General features: G+C 43.0%; 1 protein-coding gene across 2 annotated transcripts in view; it reads left to right on the top strand.

Annotated features, from left to right (window-relative positions):
• Positions 1-24,194, top strand: part of HEXB (hexosaminidase subunit beta) — a 65,521-nt gene that overhangs the window by 11,614 nt on the left and 29,713 nt on the right. For both annotated transcript variants that reach the window (XM_044276065.1, XM_044276064.1), the window contains exons 2-7: positions 16,265-16,419; positions 17,232-17,297; positions 17,669-17,715; positions 19,072-19,182; positions 20,243-20,344; positions 23,793-23,925. In XM_044276065.1, the coding sequence (XP_044132000.1) occupies positions 16,265-16,419; positions 17,232-17,297; positions 17,669-17,715; positions 19,072-19,182; positions 20,243-20,344; positions 23,793-23,925 (614 nt within the window). The remainder of the gene's footprint in view (positions 1-16,264; positions 16,420-17,231; positions 17,298-17,668; positions 17,716-19,071; positions 19,183-20,242; positions 20,345-23,792; positions 23,926-24,194) is intronic.

Below are 24,194 nucleotides of genomic sequence, written 5' to 3' on the forward strand. Positions count from 1 at the left end.
CACGCTGGGAGTTGAAGCCCCGCACAGCCGGAGGGCCGCAGCCCGAGCATCCCTGCTCCATAATGTCTATACCATAAATACAAAACATTGTAATGTCATAAACATGAATATAAGTATGAAATTTTGTGTTGCCAAATTGAAAATCGATGTATGTACAATGATTGACAAAAAAATTCAATTTCATAATGACAACAAGCAGCCGTTCAACAAGTCCACTGGGTTCTAAATGCAAATTCTGACTTTTTCCAAATCTTCTTTAGCCATGGTGTTATCACAGTTGATGTCCAACATATTGCTCCAGGACATTTACAAAAGAGAATAGTCATGTTTGATTAAGATCCATTGGAAACCAATCATCTGGAGCTCTGGAGGCACATGTCTGGATATTCTGGAATTCTTTAACTTCAATTTTTAGGGAGCCAGCAGAATTTATAGAGATATTTTTTGGTTCTTGCTTTCCACACCATGTACTGGCCATGCAGAAAGTAAATTGTTTTAATCAACCCGGAAGGAATTTTTTTGCTTTCAAAATTTGAATTGGTTCCTCTATACTTGTTCATGATTTAAAACAAGATATGTGGAGGAAATGTTAAAATTTTCTGTATTGCGGAACAACTGATTCATGGCAGCGATATGATATATCAGGAGATATTATTCCATTCTGGGGCTGCCGTGTCTTATATGTTGCCCCAAATATATCTTCATGATAACGCATTTCACTCTTTAACTGGGTCAGATATTGTTCCACTTCCTCGTCATTCAAACCCTTCTTTTTTGCAATAATCTGTTTAATTGTTGAAGCGACATCTCTGGCCATCTCAATATGTCCACACACATAGATATGGCCGTCTTTTCCAAATAGAATCCTTAACACTTCATCTTCAAGACTTTTTTCCAGAATGTGCTGGACATATGACTTTGCTTGTCCGGGCTTTCGCGAGTAAGCAGTGAACACGTCTTGCATAACACCTTTTCTTTTCATGTATTGCAACTCTTCTTTGTAGATTTCATCAATGTCAGGTTGCTGGCAGCCAGTTAGCAATATCATAGAGTTGACTTTCTTACCTTTCTCAATGTCATACAATCTCTGCTGCCAGAAAGCTCTGAATGGAGAAATTCCACTTCCTGGGCCGATCAGAAGGCATGGCGATAATGGGTTTGTCGGGAGATGGAATGCGTTTGTGCTCCGTATAAAACAAGGAACTATATCATTCTGGCTCAAAGTGTTAAACCATGTAGTGCAAACCCCATGGTGAAGTGGACCATGGCCTCCTTTCGTTCTGTAGTTTACAACAGCGACGGTGAGGTGAATCTCTCCAGGTGTCATGTCATTGGAGGAGCTTATAGAGTAGTACCGTGCCTTAAGTGCTGGTAACTGAGTCAGCAAAAATGTAGTAGTTACTTCAAGAGATTTAAACTCCTCCAGTATATCAAGGAATGATGGATAATTGTAGGATTTCCATGCATTGTACGTTTCTGTATCTTTGCTCAAGTCTTCCAGTCTCTGTTTGTCTTCCACGTCAGTAGCCAGAAGAGACAGCTTTTTCAGAAGCAGCTGGGAGGGTGGGGTGGTTATGTCGAGGAAGTAAGTCAATGCCTAGGACAGTGAGCAAGGAGGGATTTTCTCACTGGTTGTCCAGAAGTTACCTTGTTCACTGCGTGTCTCCAGCCGGATGTCCTGATTGATTGCGGGAGCATCCTTCAGAAGTCCAATTATGCTATTAACTAGCTCTGGCTGATTTCCAGGAAATACACCAACATGTTCTCCTGGCAGATACTGAACTTCCTGGTAATTCTCACTGGAAAGTTTCACTAGGAGGGTGGCACGGCTAGATTTATGGCTTTGCAGATTTTCTTTAGATTTTAGGGTCATTTTTCTGATACTTCTTTTTTTTATTTTTTATTTATCTTTATTTTTATTTTAAGAAAAAGCATAAGATTAATACATAGACCAGTGTCAATCTCATTAATGTGAAAAATATAGCAGTATATAACAAATCCATCACATCTATGTATATAATATAAAAAACCTAAACATACCTATAACCCCCCCACCCCCTCTGCCCCCCCCCCCCCCATTGGCTGCTGTTCCCCTCAATTCAAACAATACAGCATATAACAAATACATTAGTTATTTCCACGTGAGATCGCCTATTCTTAGTTGTTTACCACATTTTATGACTATTTTATTCATTTACAGGGCAGGAACATACTCCGCTGCCCTGTACAGAGACTGTTCTGATTGGGGCTCGCAATCTAAATTCCAAATGAGCCTGTCCACATGCTGCCCTCAGCCAGGTTAAAACCCAGAACCCAAGCGCTGCAGGCAACACTACTAACCAATCACTGCATTGCCCAATGGACATTTCTCACCAATATAAATAGGTGTCTTTGCTGGGGTCTCCTCTGCTGGGACCCCTGTGCTCTCTGCATGACTGTCAGGAGGAGTAGCGATCCAGCATGTGCGCGGCCGCTTAATTTATTGTCTATGGGACTCTCCAAAACCGCTAAGTACTGATCTTGACTGTATCCGGCAGCCCATTCTCCTGATGCTCCATTTAACTTCTCATTTTAGAGGAGGAATGGGGAACTCAGAACCCCCACTTCTGGTGATCATGGGGGTCCTACCAATCAGACATGTATGGCCTATTCTGTGTGGGTAGAACAAGTTCTATTTTTATTTATTTTTCTCTCCGTGGGGCTCTGTGCCTCCTTTCCCTTCCAAATTGCAGACTCATTCAAGTGAATGGGTCTGCATCCGAGATGTGGTGCACAAACGGCCAGTGCCCGTATACTGCAGACCTGCTGTTTTTGGCCCGAAATACGGGCACCAAGCAACAATGCTCATGTGCATGAGCCCATACACTGGTTTTTCAGCATGAAAATCCACATGGGGGGGAGACACAAAATCCGCACTGTGTACAGCCACCCTAAGGATTTATCTGGGACTACAAAATTGCCGACCTGTTCTAAGGATACTTACCTTTTGGTAGAGGCTGTGCCTGGTACTGCACCTCAGTGTCATTCACTTGAATGGTACTCAGCAGGCAGTGGGTGGCAGTATCGGGCATAGTCTCTACATAAAAGTAAGCCACTGATGAAGGGGTCATCTCTCTAAACCCCCGAAACACGTTTGGTGTTACCCCTTGTTCTGGAGTGGAGACAGACGCACATCGACCTGCTGAGGAGGAGTGGAACCTATTACTGAAGTTATCGAGCCGCGCAGACAACTTTCGCTACACAGAGGAAACCCTCACTCATCGCGGGGTCATGTGTACTTTAAAGGTTGGCGCGGGATTTGAATACAAGTAATAGCCCTTGAGACCGGAACCCCGATTTCCATAGGAGGCTTACCGTGTCAAGGGCAACGAAGTCCACTGAAGTCCTCCCGGTAAGATTGCAACCGTTTGTTCCACTTAGCGATCGCATCCTTTTGGATAATACAGTGGGACGCCGCTGTTCCTGTTAAGTGAGCGGGACGCCGCTCTGCTTGTTGCCAGCGCTCGTCTGTGCTTGAGACTAACAACTACCTGGCATATTGATTTGGCTCTTGGAAGACTTTCGTATTGCGAACACTCTCTACCATTAGAGGCTTGGTTGATTGTTACCCTTCCAGGGACTGAGATATCTTGATGAATTGGTGAATCCTTTTATAACATTATTGTGATACGATATATACATATTTATTATTGCTGCCAATCAGTTTTAACATTAGTATTTGGTTTTCACTGACCTATCTATACCCTTGATTGTACCCTTATCTGAATTTATCCATTATCAAATAAAATCCCAATACAATAGAGTGCCCCACTATTATATATTTATTCCTTCTCTTGTCAGATTGGGTGTTGTCTGTCAGTGGGAGCAACTCTAAGCAATTTCCCCGTCACCCGTGTGCGACATATTTCTGTTTTTTTAAATCTATATATGACCCTGTCTGATGAAACGTCTTCTGGCCACATAGAAGGCAGTTTTCCTTACGTAATTTCAGCATGATAAAGATTCATAAAACACTATCTGAATCAAAATGGAGTTAAAATATTCGCTACGTGTAATAAGAAGCTGGCGGATTCCTACGCTAAGCAACTTTTCAGCTCTTGTATTGATAAACTCAATAAGGAGGAACAACCATAGAAACATAGAATGTGTCGGCAGATAAGAACCATTTGGCCCATCTAGTCTGCCCAATATACTGAATACTATGGGTACCCCCTGGCCCTATCTTATATGAAGGATGGCCTTATGCCTATCCCATGCATGCTTAAGCTCCTCCACTGTATTTGCAGCTACCACTTCTGCAGGAAGGCTATTCCATGCATCCACTACTCTCTCAGTAAAGTAATACTTCCTGATATTAGTTTTAAACCTTTGCCCTCTAATTTAAAACTATGTCCTCTTGTAGCAGTTTTTTCTTATAAATATTCTTTCCTCTTTTAGGGCTCTTTCACACCTGTGTTCTTTTCTTCCGGCATAGAGTTCCGTCGTCGGGGCTCTATGCCGGAAGAATCCTGATCAGTTTTATCCTAATGCATTCTGAATGGAGAGAAATCCGTTCAGGATGTCTTCAGTTCCGGACCGGAACGTTTTTTTAGCCGGAGAAAATACCGCAGCATGCTGCGCTTTTTGCTCCGGCCAAAAATCCTGAAGACTTGCCGCAAGGCCGGATCCGGAATGAATGCCCATTGAAAGGCATTGATCCGGATCCGGCCTTAAGCTAAACGTCGTTTCGGCGCATTGCCGGATCCGACGTTTAGCTTTTTCGGAATGGTTACCATGGCTGCCGGGACGCTAAAGTCCTGGCAGCCATGGTAAAGTGTAGCGGGGAGCGGGGAGCGGGGGAGCAGTATACTTACAGTCCGTGCGGCTCCCGGGGCGCTCTAGAGTGACGTCAGGGCGCCCCAAGCGCATGAATCACGTGATCGCATGGTACGTCATCCATGCACATGGGGCGCTCTGACGTCATTCTGGAGCGCCCCGGGAGCCGCACGGACTGTAAGTATACCGCTCCCCCGCTCCCCACTACTACTATGGCAACCAGGACTTTAATAGCCATAGCAACACTGAACGCATTTGAAGACTGATCCGTCTTCAAATGCTTTCAGTTCACTTGCGTTTTTCCGGATCCGGCGTGTAATTCTGGCAAGTGGAGTACACGCCGGATCCGGACAACGCACGTGTGAAAGAGGCCCAACCTTGTTGATTCCCTTTATGTATTTAAAAGTTTCTATCATATCCCCATCTTTGTTATCTGAAATTACAAAAAACATTAAAGAAGAAGTTCATTCCTCTGTGGCTAAATTAATACCAAAATCTGTTACACGATCTCGGGCTAAAAGACCTAGAGTGTATATAGACTCAAGATTCCGAGGAAGAATCTGTTTATAATAGATCTGAAGGAGAGATCAACGATGATATTGCTTCTGGTCCGGCGGAAGAGGGGAGGAAATTTTCCTCCGATCATTTAGACACTATTATTTCCGCAGTCTGTTAGACAATGAATATAGCCTTGTTCTATTCAGGACAAAATGTTTGGGGGACTTAAAGCAAGAAGGAAGTCTCCATTTCCTGTTAATGAAAATGTAAAGTCCCTCATTTTGGAGGAATGGGAGGAAGCGGGCAAAAAAGTCTGTATATATCTCGTGAAATTAAAAACAGTTTAGCCTTTAATGCTGAAGATACAAAACTATGGGTAGAGACCCCAAAAATAGACGTACCCATTGCAAAAGTACTAAAAAAAAAAAACTAAAAAAAAAAAAACACCTTGCCCTTTGAAGATAAAAGATGCTATGGATAGAAAAAAATGTATGGTCTTCTTAAAAAATCCTGGGAAGTATCTTCTGCATTAATCAACACGAATATTGCTGCTACCCCAGTGTCTTTTTTTTATTTTTTTTTTTTTTTTTTTTTTGTGGCTCTCCCAGCTTGGGAACCATTTAAAAATGAAAACCCCAAAGAAAGTCCATTCCACTATTGAAGATGGCTACAGCGTTTCTCTCTGATGCTTCGGAAGAATCCATAAGATTCGCTGCCAGATGCAGCTGACTAACACATCCAGACGAGCATTGTGGCTTAAGACCTGGTCAGGAGATATTCTGTCAAAAAACAAGTTGTGCGCTATTCCCTTTTCCGGTACCTACAGTGCCTTGCGACGTATTCTCCCCCCTTGACTTTTTTTGTGTTTTGTTACATTACAGCCTTAAGGTCATTGTTTTGTTAATCTGAATTCTATGTGATGAATCAGAACACAATAGTCTAAGTTGGTGAAGTGAAATGGGAAAAATTATATAAATAAAACTATTGTTTAGAAATAGAAAACAGAAAATTGGCATGTGCGTATTCACCCCCTTTGTTAGGAAGCCCATAAAAAGCTCTGGTGCAACAAATTACCTTCAGAAGTCACATAATTTGTGACATGATGTCCACCTGTGTGCAATGCAAGTGTCACATGATCTGTCATTACATATACACACAATTTTTTTTTTATGCCCCAGAGGCTGTAACACCTACTCAAGAGGCATCACTATCCAAACACTGCCATGAAGACCAAGGAACTCTCCAAACAAGTAAGGGACGATGTTGTTAAGAAGTACAAGTCAGGGTTAGGTTATAAAAATATAAGCACAACAATCCACAGGAGCACCATAAAATCTATCATAACCAAGTGGAAAGAACATGGCACAACAGCAAACCTGCCAAGAGACGGCCGTCCACCAAAACTCACGAAAATGGGTTAGGAGGGCATTAATCGGAGAGGCAGTACAGAGACCCAAGGTAACCCTGGAGGAGCTGCAGAGTTTCACAGCAGAGACTGGAGTATCTGAACATAGGACTACAATAAGCCGTACGCTCCACAGAGTTGGGCGTTATGGCAGAGTGGTCAGAAGAAAACATTACTTTCAACAAAAAGGCACGTTGTGAGTTTGCGAAAAGGCATTTGGGAGACTCCCAAAATGTATGGAGGAAGGTGCTCTGGTCTGATGAGACTAAAATTCAACACTTTGGCCATCAAAGAAAACACTGTCTGCTGCAAACCCAACACATCACATCACCCAAAGAACACCATCTCCACAGTGAAACATGGTGGTTGCAGCAGCAGGGGATAGGACTTGGAAACTGGTCAGTTGAGGGAAAGATGGATGGGGCTAAATACAGGGATATTCTTGAGCAAAACCTGTACCACTCTGTGATTTGAGGCTAGGACGGAGGTTCACCTTCCAGCAGGACAATGACACCAAACACACGGCTAAAGCAACACTTAATTGGTTTAAGGAGAAACATGAGTTTGAGATAAATGTGTTGGAATGGCCTAGTCAAAGCCCAGATCTCAATCCAATAGAAAATCTGTGGTCAGACTTAGGCCTCATGCACACAACAGTATTTTTTCACGGTCCGCAAAACGGGGTTCCCTTGGTCCGTGATCCGTGACCGTTTTTTCGTCCGTGGGTCTTTCTTGATTTTTGGAGTATCCACGGACATGAAGGAAAAAGTCGTTTTGGTGTCTGCCTGGCCGTGCGGAGCCAAACGGATCCGTCCTGAATTACAATGCAAGGCAATGGGGACGGATCCGTTTGACGTTGACACAATATGGTGCAATTGCAAACGGATCTGTCCCCATTGACTTTCAATGTAAAGTCAGGAGTCCCTTTTATACCATCGGATCTGAGTTTTCTCCAATCCGATGGTATATTTTAACTTTTTTAACTTGAAGCGTCTCCATCACCATGGGAACGCCTCTGTTAGAATATACCATCGGATTTGAGTTACATCGTGAAAACTCATATCCGACTGTATAGTCTAACACAGAGGCGTTCCCATGGTGATGGGGATGCTTTTAGTTAGAATATACTACAAACTGTGTACATGACTGCCCCCTGCTGCCTGGCAGCACCTGATCTCTTGATAACTATGATACGCACAATTAACCCCTCAGGTGCCGCACACTGTGCCACCAATGAGTTAAATACAGTAGAGGGAGGGGGGGCCGCACACTGCCACCAATGAGTTAAATACAGTAGAGGGAAGGGGGGGGCCACACTGACTTATCCAAAGCGACTTGGAGCGGTGATTGTTGCTAAAGGTGGCTCTGCAATGTATTGACTTTAGGGTGGTGGCTAGTTATGCACATTGACTTTTTCAGTTATTTTGTCCTATTTGTAGTTTGCTTCACAATAAAAATAAAAAAATCTTAAGTTGTGGGCATGTTCTGTAAATTAAATGATGCAAATCCTCAAACATTCCAGGTTGTGAGGCACCAAAACACAAAAAAAGTCAAGGGGGGGGGGGGGGGTCAATACTTTTGCAAGGCATTGTATGTTTTCGGTCCTATTTTAGATTCCATTCTAGAAAAGGCTATGGATAAAAAGAGAGGCTTTCCTGAAGACAAAAGTAAAAAATCTCAGTCCTTTTCGGAAGCCTGGTTCCCGTTATACTACCCAGTCTTACAAGGGCAAAGGTAAGTCAGGAAGATGGAGTTGCCCTAAAGGAGGCAAGGGTAGGGGGTTTCTCCTTAATCCCAACCCTACACAGTAGAAACAATGACATTCTTCCTGTGGGAGGGAGATTAAAATCCTTCCTTCCCCAATGGGAAGAGATTACTTGGATTTAAAAAATTTGAGTTCTTATACACTCCTCCCTAAAAAAAAATTGTGATAACTCATTTTTCTCAACCGGAACAGATCTTCAATACTTTCAGATCTGGAGAAACTTCTGAAACTTCAAGCCATCAGGGCTGTTCCTCCAGAAGAGAGAGGTCTGGGTCACTACTCAAAGGTTTTCCTTATTAAAAAAAAAAGCCGACCAGAACATATCGGACCATTCTGAATCTCAAGACACTGAATCAGTAGGTAAAATATCGGAGGTTCAAAATGGAATTGATAAAAACCACGACTCGTTTGATCAATCCAGGTGCATCAATGTGCACGATGGATCTAAAAGATGCCTATTATCATGTGCCAATTTTCCCAGACCATCAAAAATATCTCAGATTTGCAGTTCAAAAAAACTCATCCATTCTGCATTTCCAGTTCCAGTGCCTATCCTCAGCTCCAAGAATATTTTCAAAAATAGTGGCAGAGGTGATGTCCTGGTTGAGAAGGAAAGAAAGTATAAGAATAATACCTTATCTGGATGATATCCTATTGACAGCTCCATTGGCCACAATGCTAAGAGAACAGCTGGAATACACCCTGTCCAGCCTCTATCGCTTAGGGTGGAACATCAACCTAGAAAAAGCAAACCTAGTCCCAGAAACGAGGAAGATCTTCCTGGGTACACTTCTGGATTCAGAGAAACAACGTTAATTCCTTCCAATAGGAAAAAAAAAAGTAAAAATGTGCCAGGAAATCTCCTTATTCCAGATGAAGGTCTGGTCCATAAGATCGGCCGTGAAAATCCTGGGATTAATGACCTCTTGCATTTCCATGGTCCCCTGGAGTCAGTTCCACTCAAGACCTCTGCAGAAGACAATCCTGACTTGCTGGAACCGGGATCTGAAGACTTTAGATAAAAAGCTCTGCATCCCGGACTCTGTAATCCAGAGTCTTTCATGGTGGAAAGATCCAGAGAATCTTTTGTTGGGAATTCCTTGGCCTTCAGAACCTCAGATTATAGTGACAACAGATGCCAGCAAGTCAGGCTGAGGCACCCAGATACAAGACTCCTACTTCCAGGACCACTGGGATCTCTCAATCTCTAATCTCTAATCCTCCAACTGGTCCTTCATGTATGCGGCGCTGCAATCTCGTAATTTCCCCCTCCCCTTCATAGCAGCAATAAAAGCAATGTATCAACATGCTTCAGTAAGGGTCAACAATACCCTGTCAAATTCTTTTAGAATTAGTAATGGCACCTGGCAAGGCTGCCCTCTATCTCCCCTCCTGTTTGTTCTTGCCTTAGAACCTCTTCTACAGACTATTCGGATGGATGTTGACACATTGGGAATAAATTTACCAACAGCACAAAGTAGCCGCATTCGCGGACGACTTGCTTTTAATAATAAGTAACCCCGAAATGGCTCTCCCGAAAATTTATGACCATTTTGAAACATATGGATCACTTTCTAATTTCAAGATGAATCACAATAAATCACTAATAATATCCACAGGACTTAAAAAGTCTTTGAAAAGTCAGCTAGAAGCGTGTTCGCCATTTAACTGGTCCTCTCCTTATCTAACCTATCTAGGCATCAAAATGAGTACGGATCCCAATCAACTCTTTAACCTGAACTATATCCCTCTCCAAAATAAATTGGCGGAAGATTTAACTTCTCTTGATATCCCTATACTCTCGTGGTTCGGGAGGAAAAACATATTAATGTCACTCATCATCCCTAAACTTACCTACCTCCAACAAACCTTACCAATCCCCGTTCCTTCCACATATTACTCTAAACTCAAGTCCATGTTTCGTTCCTTTATATGGAATAAGAAAAAGGCCAGAACGTCTTACAAATCTTTGTCTTATCCGAGAGAGAGAGGGGAGGAATAGCTTTACCAGACCCTGAACTCTACGGTAGAGCTATTTTACTCACTAGAGTAGTAGACTGGTTAACGGCCCCCAAGCAGAATACTTGGGTCCCAATGGAAGAGTCCTTGTTGGAACTTCCGTTCAGAGCGGCTCTACTGGGACGCATGTCTCCACTGCACCCCCATCCTAATATTACTCCAGTTATGAAAGCCACTCTGAATGCGTGGTACACCTTACAAAAATCATCCTTAAGCTCCCCACTCCCATCTCCTGAAAATATCCTCAAAATAGAGGGTATTTTTCACCTAGCCCCCCAGGCCTTACAGAGCAGCCTTCCCACTGAAATTACTCAGTCTAATCTGAAACTGATAGATTTATACAAAGAAGGCAAACTACTCTCCATAAGAGATATGTGATCTCCTAAAAAGCCCTCTCTCAAGTTTTAATGGGCTCAATTTCTTAAGGGCATACATGTCTCAAAACGTACAATTACATACATTGTTACGCCCTATTACCTTGCTTGAACATATTATCTCTCGTGATTCCACCCCACATAAACTGATCTCACAATGGTACAACAGGCTGAGAACTCCTCCTGAAGCCCTAACGCCTGCTTTCATAAGACTTTGGGAAAATGACCTAAATATAAGTCTCTCACCGGAGGATACCGGCATCATATATAACTCTTCACACAAATCTTCAAGGTGTGTCTGGATTCAGGAGAATAACTAACTATAAAATAATCACAAGATGGTATAAAAACCCCGACAAGACATGTTTATATTCAGTTACATCATCTGACACATGTTGGAGATGCTCAAAAGAAAGGGGCGCTTTTATCCACATATGGTGGACCTGCCCAATCTTACTTAATTGGTGGGAAAAGGTTTTTCAAATCAGTAACAAGATTTGCAATTCCAATATTACTCCGTCTCCGGAAGTTGCCCTCCTGAATCTTTATCCTCGTAACCCCTCCCCCCCTAACCTACTTCTTTTCAAACATCTAGTGAATGCTGCAAAATTGCTGATCCCTACACTATGGTTATCCTCCGAAGTTCCTTCTTTGGATCAATGGTATCAGAAAATAGATCAAATTTACAGATTAGAGGAGTTATCCTCATGGGAACTGAGATCTCATCATAAGTTTCTAAAGAACTGGAGTCAATGGATTTCCTTTAGGGGCTATTAGACAGAGATTAGCACTATCAACATTATCCTTAGATATACAGCATCTAGGGCCTACCCCATCTATCTCCCCATCCACTTATCTCCTAACCCTTCTTGGATTGTTGGACGTTGAGTTGCTCAGACGGTGTTGCTGCTCCCGCTTGGGACCGTCTCGGATGGAACGTATCATTAAGACCTAAGGTATTTAACAGACATTTTAGATCAATAATTGCCACCTGGTTCTTAAATGTGCTTTTTCTGAAGTGTACTTTCCATATTTTCCATGGGATATTCTATACCGATTAACCCCTTGGATGCTAGCTTATCATACTTACTGTATATTTGATATTTGACAGACCTGTATTCCGTTTTCTTATCTATAAGAGTAGAGGAGTTTGTTTACTTCTCTTCTGCTCTATTTTTGTATTGTACTGATTTATTCAATAAAACTTTAAAAAAAAAAAAAAAAAAAAAAATTCCCGCCCCTTCAGCATCTATCAGCACAGATTTTTCAGCTGGGCAGAAAAAAAAAATGTTCTGTTAATATCAGCAGCCCACCTGAAAGGGGAACAAAATGTTACCGCAGACACTCCATGCAACCAGGGGAGTGGTGTCTCAAGAAGGAAACTTTTCATCTACTTTGCAGAAGATGGGGGACGCAGCAAGTCTATCTTTTTGCAACACGGAAGAATTCCCACCTTCCCTGTTTCTTCTCGCTAAACCCATGCGGCAGACCACTGGCAGTGGTTGCCTTGTCTCAAAAATGGGACATGGATCTGGATTATGCCTTTCCCGCATTTCCTCTGATTGGGTCGGTCTTTAAAAAAAAAAAAAAAAAAACTGACATCAGAAAAAACTGCTCTGATCCTAGTAGCTCCCAATTGGCCGAAACAGAGCTGGTTTTCAGTTCTAGAAAACTTGCCATTGGAGGTACCGTTTTTCTTTTCCCAGAAAAATACCTATTCTCAAGGGCCTCTATACCATCCACAAGTGCACAAATTGATACTGACCGCCTGGATTCTGAAAAGCAGATGCTGAAATCGAGGCTTGTCGGAAAGTGATATCTACTATGCTTCAGAGCCACAAAAGTCACTTCAGCCATCTATGTGAAGATTTGGAAAAAAAATTAGTTCCTGGTATCTGTGCTTACAGAAGGATTCGGACTCTCCTTCCATACAGGACATTCTAGAGTTTCTGCAAGAAGGTTTTGATATGGGTCTTCGACCCAGTACAATAAGTAATAGGTGGTTTCTTGACTTCCCTCTTGCAGGGCACAATTGGATAAAAACCTTTTTACTCGTGCTAGCTCAAGGTTCGGCCTCCAGTTATAAAGTCAGTCCCTTCTTGGGACTTGTCGCTTGTCTTAGAAGAACTATGTAAATCTCCATTTGAACCATTAGATAGCTGTCACATTAAAATGCTCACTTTTAAAACTGTATTTCTTGTGGCCATAACAACAGCAAGATGAGTGGGTGAAATTTCAAGCATTTTCTTCAAGGAAACCAACATGAGAATCCTGGATGATAGAATTATCTTAACGTCGGACCTGGCTTTTATGCCAAAGGTAGTCTCTACCTTTCATCGTTAACAGGAAATTGTTCTACCCTCTTTTTGTACTGACCCAAGGAATGTGAAAAAACAGCTTTTTCATACTCTGGACGTTCGTCTGGCGGTAATATGATATCTAGAAGCCACTCGCCCCTTCAGGGAGGGTTCAGCCCTGTTTGTACAATTTGCGGGGAAGAACAAGGGGAAGCAAGCTTCAAAGTCCACTATTGCAATGTGGATTAAATCAACAATTCAGCAAGCATATACTTCCCAGAACAGATCTCGCCCATTCTACCTGATCAGTGTCTGCTTCTTGGACAGAAAGAGCTGACGCTTCGGTGGAACAAATTTGCAGGGCAGCTACCTGGTCTAGTTTTCAAACCTTTTGTAGGCATTATAGATTACGTCCAAGGTCTGTATTAGAAGAGAGGTCTAAAGTCTTACAGTCAGTAGTCCCTCCCTAAAATAGTCATATTTTTCGCCCTATAAGATGCATCGGCCCATAAGACTCACCTAGGTTTTTGAGGAGGAAAATTTAAGAATTTTATTTTTGAACCAAAAGGTGGGCTTTGAACTAATGGTAGCCTGTAAATGGCACTGTTATGGGCGTCTGTGGCTGGCATGACACTGCTATGGGGGGGATCTGTGAATGACACAGATAAATAGCATCTTATGCTATTTTACATCCAGAGATTTCGCCCCCTCCCCATAACAGTGTCAGCCACTGTAAATGACCCCCAATACAGGGGGTGGGGGCTGGCATCTACAATAGTTTGTAAATGGCAGCGGGCTCCGGTGCAGTCATTGTATTCCATTGCACTGGGCCCCGCTCACTGTACTAATGGTATCTACTGTAACTGCAGGCATGCAATGGTTAACTATATAGATATGTTCGATCCAGTGCTGAGCAGCCTGTACTTACAATCATAGGAGGCTGGGTGGGCGGGCGGGCACTAGCGGCGTAACCTTCTACGTCACGTGCCTGCGCCGCCTGCTTCATACATAAAGTGGGCGGAGCAGGCACGTGACGTAGGAAGTTACACTGCCAGTGCCCAGCCTCCAGCCTGCTATGATCGTTAGTACAGACTGCTCAGCGCTGGATCGAACATATCTATAGTTAGCTGCCATTACAAAACTAAAGGCCGGCCCCCAGCCCCCCCCCCCTCGCTGATTCACACACCGCAAGCTGCACAGCGCGGCCGGCGTATCGGTGTAAAAATGGCAGCCTTCGCCCCATAAGACGCACTGACATTTTTCTCCTACTTTTGGGAGGGGGGAGAATACGGTATCTGGTATTGCTCCATGTGTTCTGTCATGGAGGATGTCCCGGAAAACATAATTTAGTCTTACTGGTGAATACCTTTCCAGGAGTCCGACATGACGGCACCCCTATTGGCCCCTCCTTACTGTAGATGGGTATATATTGTTTACTTGAGTATCGGTTTCTTACATGTAGTCTGTTACTTGACCGGCGTGATAATTTAGAATACTGGCATTGGAGGGGATAGGGTTGGGCGATATACCGGTATGACGATATACAGCGGTATTTAAAAAAAAAAAAAGGGTGATATCGCTGTTTCCTAAATACAGCGGTATTTCATGACGTCATAGAAATGGTCATGTGCGCTGACCGCTTCTAAATCTGCGTCCGTGGCCGCCCGTCCCAGCATGAACCGATACGGGACATTTGCAGAGTACTTGTACTCGTGCAAATGTCCCCGATACCTGCTGGCAGCTTGCGGCGGCGCTCTTAGCAGTACGGCCGGCGTGGGGAGGGAAGGAATTCTGTGACTCGCATTCCCGGCACCCGACCTGAGAGGACACTGTGATCCGCGCAATTAACCCCTCAGGTGATCACGGCGTCCTCTCAGAGGTCGGGTGCTGGGAATATTCTTAAGTCTCGGCAGTGCCCCCCCCCCCCCTCCCTCCCCAGTATTAATCATTGAGGCCACAGGGTCGTCCCTCCCCATCAATGCTGTAATGCTGGGGCTCAGATCGGTTACCATGGTAGCCAGGATGCTACTGAAGCCCTGGCTGCCATGGTGTGTTAGTGAGCAGCATTATACTCACGTGCGCCGTGGCCTCCGGGCGCTCCTTCTTCTTATAGGTCTGTGCGGCGCATTGCTAATGCTATAAGCATTAGCAATGCGCCGCACAGACAGAAGGAGTGGCCACGGCGCACGTGAGTATAATGCTGCTCACTAACGCACCATGGCAGCCAGGGCTTCAGTAGCGTCCTGGCTACCATGGTAACCGATCGGAGCCCCAGCATTACACTGCTGGGACTCCGATCGGAACTGCCCACTGCCACCAATGATGGGGACGACGACCCTGTGGCCTCCAATGATGCATACTGGGGAGGGAGGAGGGGGGGCCCACTGCCACCAATGATGGGAGGGGGACCCTGTGGCCACTGTCACCAATGATTAATACTAGAGGGGGGGTTTGAGTTACGAGAGGGGGATGATAAGAGGGAGAGGCTGGGAGGCACATGAGGGGCTGATCAGAGGCTGGGGGGGCTGATCAAAGGCTGGGGGCTGTTTTTTGGACTTTTGGTTGGTCAGTGGTCACAAAATGTATTAAATTTTTTTTATAATTTGTATCGGTGAGTACCTAAATAAGAGTATCGGTACTCAGTCTAAAAAAAATAAAAAATATGGTATCGAGACGTCCCTACTATAAACCACTCGTTCTGGTACAGAATTAACCCTGTAATGTTTTTGTTGTTACTAGAAGTCAATTGACAGATACCGTTACAGTTACAGATACCCGAAATGGTGAAAAATGACATATAAATGTATAACAATTAACGTCTCCGTGTGTGTGTGTTTTTTTTTTTTTTTTTTCTTCTACATGGGCATTTATCGCGATATATATCGTTATCGCGATAAATTTCTTAATATCGTTATTGTGGGAATATTTTTGATATCGTCCAAGCCTAGCTCCGAGGGGAGGGAGGGGCTTTTAACCTGTGTGCTTCCTGTCCCTTTAGAGGTATAAAGGACATCCTCCATGTGTGCTGTCATGTCAGACTCCTGGAAAGGTATTTACCGGTAAGACTAAATTTATGTTTTTCTTTTTATAGGTATTATGAATATATCTTTGGATACTCTCCATGGAAGAACAGTGGTGTAAAGGATGTAGGTCCATCATCTGGGAGGTTGGTCCAGCTTCAGGTTATTCTTACTTCTGAAGATAATGAATGTTTTATGCATCCCCACATCAAATCAGACGAGTCTTGTAAGTAATGTATGTCTACCACTAACGTGAATGCACTTGGTGGGATGCTGTTTGAAACACTCGCTTGTAATGGGGAAAGTTTGAACTTTGTAATTTTTTTTATTTTTTATTACGCTTTGTACATAGTACAACTCCTATGCAGTGCTCTGTGTCTCCAGGGTTACAGACTGCAAACAAGCCCTATGTGTAGTCGGGTGGATCCTTCTCACATGCCCTTCTTTTACTGCCTGTAGATTAGCAAGGAGATTTTTATGATTTCTTCATTTATGAACTTGAAATATGCCTATATTAGGTGTATTTCAGGTGTAGATTGCTGCGCAATGCCTAGTTACGACGCAATTTGCGATCTTTCTCCTGCTCACACTACACTCGCTTATTTAGACCTAGTGTGAGCAGGAAGGGGACGGTCTGGCCGGTCTGTCTCATTTACCATTTTCTACGCCTGTTTCAGGCATAGAAAAGGTCTAAAGGTAAGACAACTTGGAAGCAGGCGCTGGATACGTCAAAAGTTTTGAAGAGGTTGGAGCCTCTTCATAACTCTGGCGGATCTACCGCCTTCAGTTGATTTGGGCTGATCTGTAGTAATGGACAGGAGTGATGCTGTTCCTGCTGCTATGTTTTAATTTTCTTATGCAACATTGTTTTCTAGTGCAGTTCAACACGTGTTCCCTTCATGCAGTCCATGGAGGCAAATCCTGCTTCCTAGACCTTCTGAGACTGAGGTGGTGCGAGTGAAATGTTAGTGTAGTTACATGTAGCGGAGCAGTACTCTTTATTTCTGTTTCTTTATGGGCGTCTCATCTTCTTTGTAGACAAACTCGTAATTGATGAGGGTGGAGCTGTGTTACAGGCCAGTCAGGTCTGGGGTGCCCTACGAGGTAAGTCTTTTAAGTAGGTCTATTGTTAATTGCTCTGACCTTTTTTATGGTTCTGACAAATTTACATAAATTTATGTTTGAAAAGTGTTCTTCGAGGGATAGTCTGCCGCTTCATCTAACATCTGATTGGTCATGCAGGGTGGAACAGTTGCCAAAGTTTGGTGCACTGGTCCTGTTCTGATAACCATATGTTCCTTGGAGAGTATCATAGTAATCTTGGCAACTGTATCGCCCAGCATGGAGTTGCATGTCTCCACTCCTGATGTTGGATTGAGTGAAAATGGCGCTACCCCTGTCCATAGTTTGTGTCTGGCATTGCAGCTCAGTCCACTTTATTTTATTTTTTTCCTCCCTCCTTTCTTTCTTTAAAGGTCTGGAGACTTTCAGCCAACTAGTCTATGAGGATGCTGCTGGGCTGGTAAGTCAATACGTTCAATATTGTGTTCTGGATATATTGATTGACTTGGATAATTATCTTGAATGCTATTACAAGAAAATAAACATTAGAAGTAGATTTCAAGCCGTTAATAAACCGTTTTAGGCAGGTATGGGAAAAATGATGCAAAGTAAGAATGCTTTCAAATATAGAAACGTTAATGGTTTATATTTCAGTTAACAAAATGCAAAGTGAATGAACAAAAGGGAAACCTAAATCCAATCAATATGTGGTATGACCGCCTTTTGCCTTCAGAACGCCATCAAGTCTTCTAGGTACACTCTCACACCGTTTTTGAAGGAATTCAACAGTGAGCTTGTTCCCAACATCTTGGCGATTAACCACAGATCTTCTGTGGATGCAGGCTTGCTCAGATCCTTTCGGTTTGGCCTCATGCAGATGTCAGCATTTTTGTTTCACATCTGATCCGCATTATAATTGGGCCGCAATAGATGAGGACAGCACACCGTGTGCAGTCCGCATCCGTATGTCTGTTCCACGACCCCCCACAAAAAATCGATAGAACGTGTCCTATTCTTGCTAGCTTTGCAGACAAAAATAGAACATTTCTACAGGGCTTTGAAAGAAAAACTGCAACATGTACACAGCCGGTATCAGTGTTTTGCGTATCTGCAATTTGCGGACCGCAGAACGGGTACAGTCATGTGCACGAGGCCCTAATCGCAGACCTAACCAAGATCATTGATTGGATTTAGATTTCTCTTTATTCACTTTATTTTTATCAATTATAAAATGCAGACTTCTTAACACTTAGCCTAGTAACATAGTTTATAAGGCTGAAAAAATCCATCCATCCAGTTCAGCCTGTTATCCTGCAAGTTGATCCAGAGGAAGGCAAAAAGCCCCTTGGGGTGGAAGACAATTTTCCTCATTGTAGTCGGGAAGGAATTTTTTTCCCCCCTAAAAATCAGAATAACTCCCTGGATCAATGACCCCTCCAGAATTCTAATACCTATAACCTGTAATATTATTACACTCCAGAAATACATCAAGTCTCCTCCCCCCCCTTTTTTTTTTCTTTTCTATTCATATATTGTTATTTTTCTTTTTTTTCTTACTTTGCAGCATTTTTCCACACCTGCCTAAAACACACACAGCACTGTATATGTGTATAGTATATCTACTTCCAATGTGTAAAAGTATTAATTCAATCATTCAGTTTCAATAACTCCTTGGTGCGTTATGTTGTGTGCAGTGTTTTTTTTTTTTTTTTTTGTTTGTTTTTTTGGTCAAGGAGTATATATGATGTTTGTCGAGAGTTGAATCGAACATTATAGTATAATTTTATCATTGCCCTGTTTTTCTCCTTTTAACTAGTTCCTTGTAAACCATAGCCGAATTGCTGATGCTCCAAGATTTGCACATAGAGGAGTCTTGCTGGATACATCCAGGCATTACCTGCCATTAAAAACTATTTTGCTGAACTTGGTGAGTGTGTTTTTTTTTTTTTTTTTTTTTTTTTTTTTTTCCCCCTCCCCTCTTTTACTGCTTAAAGGGGTTTTCCTAGACTTTTGTACTGATGACCTATCCGGTATCTGATCGATGAGTCCAGCACCTAGGACCCCGGCCGATCAGCTGTTTAAGAAGGCTGCGGCGATCAATGTAGTGCCGTGGCCTGCTCTCAGCTTTTCCTAGGTCAGTGACTGCACGTCTTATCGGTCACGTGGCCTAGGCACAGCTCAGCCCCATAGAAGTGAATGGGGCTGAGCCGCAATACCAAGCACAGCCTCTATACATTGTGCGATGCTGTGCTTGGTGAGCTGTGAGAAGGCCATGATGCTCACAGGAGTGCCACTGTCTTCTCAAACAGCTGATTGGCGGGGGTCCCATTTGTCGGTCCCCCACTGATTGGATACTGATAATATATGCAGAGAATAGTTCATCATCTGTTGTAAAGACTTGGAAAACCCTTTTAAATGCACTGTGTCACACATTTTGAGGCTTATTACTTACCAGTTGCATTGACTTCCATTGGCTTGTATCTCTCAACTTTTCCTGAAGGCAGATGTAGAGGGGAGAAAAAAAAGTTTTGGCATGTTGGGTTCAGGGTGCCCTGTGACAGTATCTTGGTCCCCTCAGCATACAGTTGGCTAGGTTCCCTTTAAAGGGTCTTTACCCTCTGCGACACTTATGGCATAGCAGCAGGATATGTCATGAATATCTGGTAGGTGGGGGTCACACCTCTGAGATGTTCTCCTGTCCTGAGAATTTGTTCCCATCGTGTGGCAGCCACGAATAGAGGGGTGGCTGCACTCTTCATTCACATATGTGAGTTCTGGAAATGGCAGAGCATGCTCACTTGCTTATGATCAGAAGTCGCATAAAAGTGAATCGATAGAGCTGCATGTCTCAGATGGGAATGTTACGCCAAGGATTTCAATACATGGTTTAGTTTTACAGCCTTGGAATAAACCTTTTTTCTTTAAAAAAAAATAATAATAATAATAATTTTAATCAATGGGCAGATAATAAGTCTCTTCTGTTCCAGGATGCAATGGCCTTTAACAAGATGAATGTTTTTCATTGGCATATAGTAGATGATCCGTCCTTTCCCTACCAGAGCATAGCTTTTCCAGAACTAAGTAACAAGGTGAGTGTCCGTCACAGATTCTAATGGCAAGAATTACCTGTGTGTACAATCCAGCAGTTATAAAACGCAGTCTTCTAGTATGGTGTAATGTGGACTCGGTCTGACTGTGGGTGTTGAAAAGTCACTATTTGAAATGCACCAAGTATCCAGAAGGATATTAACTACAGATCCAGAAACCCAGAACCGCATAGCAAAACATGCATTGATGTAATGGTTAATGGCAACCGGTCACATTGAACATTCTGGGGGTTTTAAGTCCAGGAGGCGGTCCGATCAGTGATTGACAGCCTCCCCTCTATGACTGTGTGTGCAGAGATGGCTGTCAGTCATAGAGGGAAGGCTGTCAATCACTGATAGGACCGCCTCCTGGACTACAAAGCCCAGAATGAGCAGGAATTTACATGAGTGAAATACAAGTTGTTTTTTTTTCAGAATCTTTTTCTCCTAAAATTACATATCAATCTGCTCAGCTCTTCCTGCTCTATAACCTGCTGCCTGTAGATTATTTCGTGTTTTCATGGTGATAGGGTCCCTAAAAACCTATAATACTGTGCAAAGTGGTATTTCCCAATGAAGAGAAAAATGTCAAACTGGATATCCATTAGACAGTTGTTTTGGGGTGTTTGCTGCTCGTCAGTACAGAGTAGGATTCTGTCTGGCTGGGTACGATGCCTTGAATGCATCTTACGCAGGGTGCTGGATCGCCTTAAAGGGACCAGTCCTGTATAGAGACTTGCTGGGAGTGCTCTATGGTATGGAGGCAATGCTCCATGGGAAACGAATATGCGAAGAGTTATCTCCAAAGACAAAGAACCATCTCACTGGGTCTACCCTTTGGAAGTGGCTCCCTATGAGTCAAAGTCTGACTTTCGAACAAGTCTTGGAATATGACAAGCGAAAATGTCTCCATACAGAATTGGTCTCTTTTAAAGAAGATTCAATACCCTGGCTAAGCCTCTTTCGAGGCATTGGACCCAGCCAGAATCCTACTCTGTACTGACGAGAGGCAAGCACCCTGAAATGGCTGTCTACAGATGGATATCTGGCTTGGCATTTTCCCTCGTCATATTTCAAGGCTAGTTTAACCCTTTCATGACTGCCATAAGGCTATATACGTCCTTTCTGCACATACCCAGTGCAGATAGGACGTATATAAACATTATGGAAGCGCTTTAATCAAGCGCTGCAAAACGCTTGAATTAAAGCTTCAGCCGCTGTCGGGGACAGTGCAGAGTCTGGTAATGCCGGCAAGGGACCAATCGGAGTGGTCCCTTGCCAGTGATCGCTCCGATTGGTTAGTCTCTGCCAGTGTGTAAAAGTGCCGCAGGTTTTGATTTGCACTCTGCAGATCCGAGCCTGAAATTGGGCACTGGCTGCTGTGTGCCCCTGCCTCAAATTCGCTGGCCGTGCTGTCTGCCAGCAACTGTAACCCCCCCCCCCCCCCCTGTATCTGATGGCGGCGGCTATTCCTGAGCCGCCACCATAAGCAGCGAGTGTCAGCTGTAACCCCTAAATGCCCCAAGAGCATTGCAAAGTATAGTACAGCCATCAGTCCCACTGGATCTTCAAGATCCAAGTGGGACTTGATAAAAATTAAAATTGAAAATAAGAGTTAAAAAATAAATGTTAAAAAAAATCGAATTGCTTTTTCCCACATCCGCTCATTTTATAAAAGATTAAAAAAATAAAATAAACGACACATAATTGGTATCGCCGTGTCTGTATGACCTGATCTATAAAATAATCATGTTACCAATCCCACATAGTGAACGTTATAAAAAAAAAATGTGTGTGAGCTCCTCCATCCAGCTACAGGGACTAAGCTAAAATTGTTTTTGCAAAAGCAGTAGGAGAAGCAAAAGGAAAAAATAGGAAAACCAAACAATGTACAAACTAGAGTTGTTGCGATACCAAATTTTTGATTCGGTTTCGATACCATGAAAAAGTATTGCGATACTCGATACCACGTGAAAAAAAAAAAAGCCACGTGCATTCTGCATTTTTAAAAATGGCGAATCGCGCAGCTCTTCAGCCCTTTTGATGGCTATTCGCCGTACCCTGTGGCCATCTTGCTGGGCGGCAGATAATGCTTCTAAACTGGCCTTGATGTCCCTCCCCATTGCAGGTAAAAGGCTTTTCCGCAAACATCTGGATGTGGGCTTTTTTGTGACTTTCTTGTTAAAAAAAAAAAAAAAAAAAAAATACAGCAGTTTATGAACTTAAATGGGGTGTTTCTGTGAACTGCAGAATCGGGGTAATAAATATCCAGGTTTGTTTTGCTGTTAACCCTTGCTGTGTTATAATTGGATTAAAATTAAAAATCTGCACAAAAACTGAAAATTGTACATTTCACCACCATTTTGCTTTAATTCTTGGGGACCACCTAAAGGGTTAACAGTTTGTAAAACCAGTTTTGAGGGGTGTAGTTTCTAAAATGGGGTCATTTATGGGTGGTTTCTATTATGTAAGGACCTTGAAGTGACTTCAGAACTGAACTGGTCCTTGAAAGTCTGTTTTGAAAATGTTATGGAAAAATTGCTTCTTAAATTCTAAGCCTTCCAACGTCCTAAGAAAATGAAATGTAATTTTTATTTTTTTATGTTGACAAAGTAGACATACAGGGAATCTTAATCTAATAAGGTATCGTTATCTGCCTTTAATGCGTACAAATTCAAATTTAGAAAATGACTTATTTTATTTTTTTCTCCACGATTTCTGTAAATTTTGGATTTTTTTATTTTTATTTTTAAATATAAAGGTAAAAGTTATCAACCCAAATTTACCCCTAACATCAAGTACGAGATGTCACGAGAAAATGGATTGAATAAATAAAAGCATTCCAAAGTTATCACCACATAAAGTGACGCGTGTCAGATTTGCTAAATTAGGCCTGGTCACTAAGGTGAAAAATGGCTTGGTCTTGAAAGGGTTAAAAGTTGAATTTTGACACGAAGGAGCCACTTCCAGAAGAGTTCCCTTTCCATTCCTATGTATTGCCAAGAAGTCTCCACATAGGAGTGGTCTCTTTAAGGACATCCAGCACTCTGCCTAAGGCCTCATGAACGTGTGTCGTTAGGGCCTGTGCTGCGGATTGCAGGTTGCGGCCCTGCACTGCACGGGCACCGACCGTAGGGCTGCTGCATGCGGACGCGGACCCAGTCACTTGAATGGGATCCGCATCCGACAGTTCACACCGCAAAAAAGTAGTGCATGCACTTTTTTTTATTTTCTGCGCTGCAGATCCACTCTGTGGTGCTTCCGTGGGGTTCTATGCCTCCGTTCTGGGCCGTGTGCTTGAGGCATAAACCTGTAATACTGAAACTGCCAGCTCTTCAATGTGTGTGGTATCGATTTGTGGTATATGTGTGTTTGTTTGTTCAGGCCACAATGTGAGTAAGCCCTAAAATCACGTGTAGTGTTGAGTCCTGTATTTCTTGCTGTTTTTCAGGGAGCTTACCATCCGTTGACACACATCTACACTCCCACTGATGTTAACCTGGTGATTGAATATGCCCGCTTCAGAGGCATTAGAGTCGTACCAGAGTTTGACACTCCAGGACATGCGGATTCATGGGGTAAAGGTAAGTGTTTTTGGTGCTACTTCAGCATGCACTCTACTGGCTCAGTATACTTTACACAATAAGCTTTAGTGTATGTTTCTGAAACTCGGGAAGAGGGAGATGCAGGTTGTTACTCGCTTATTTTTTATAGATGAACCATCACACATTGTCCTATGAAATCCATTGGCCATTGTTGAACTTCATGGAGAACCTTGCGTCGCAAGCAACCCCTTCTCTTCCATTTTCCTTAACATTGTATTTATTACCCTTAAGGCACTGCTATATTCTGC

Source organism: Bufo gargarizans, chromosome 1 (genome assembly GCF_014858855.1).
Source record: "Bufo gargarizans isolate SCDJY-AF-19 chromosome 1, ASM1485885v1, whole genome shotgun sequence".
Taxonomy (NCBI): Eukaryota; Metazoa; Chordata; class Amphibia; order Anura; family Bufonidae; genus Bufo; species Bufo gargarizans.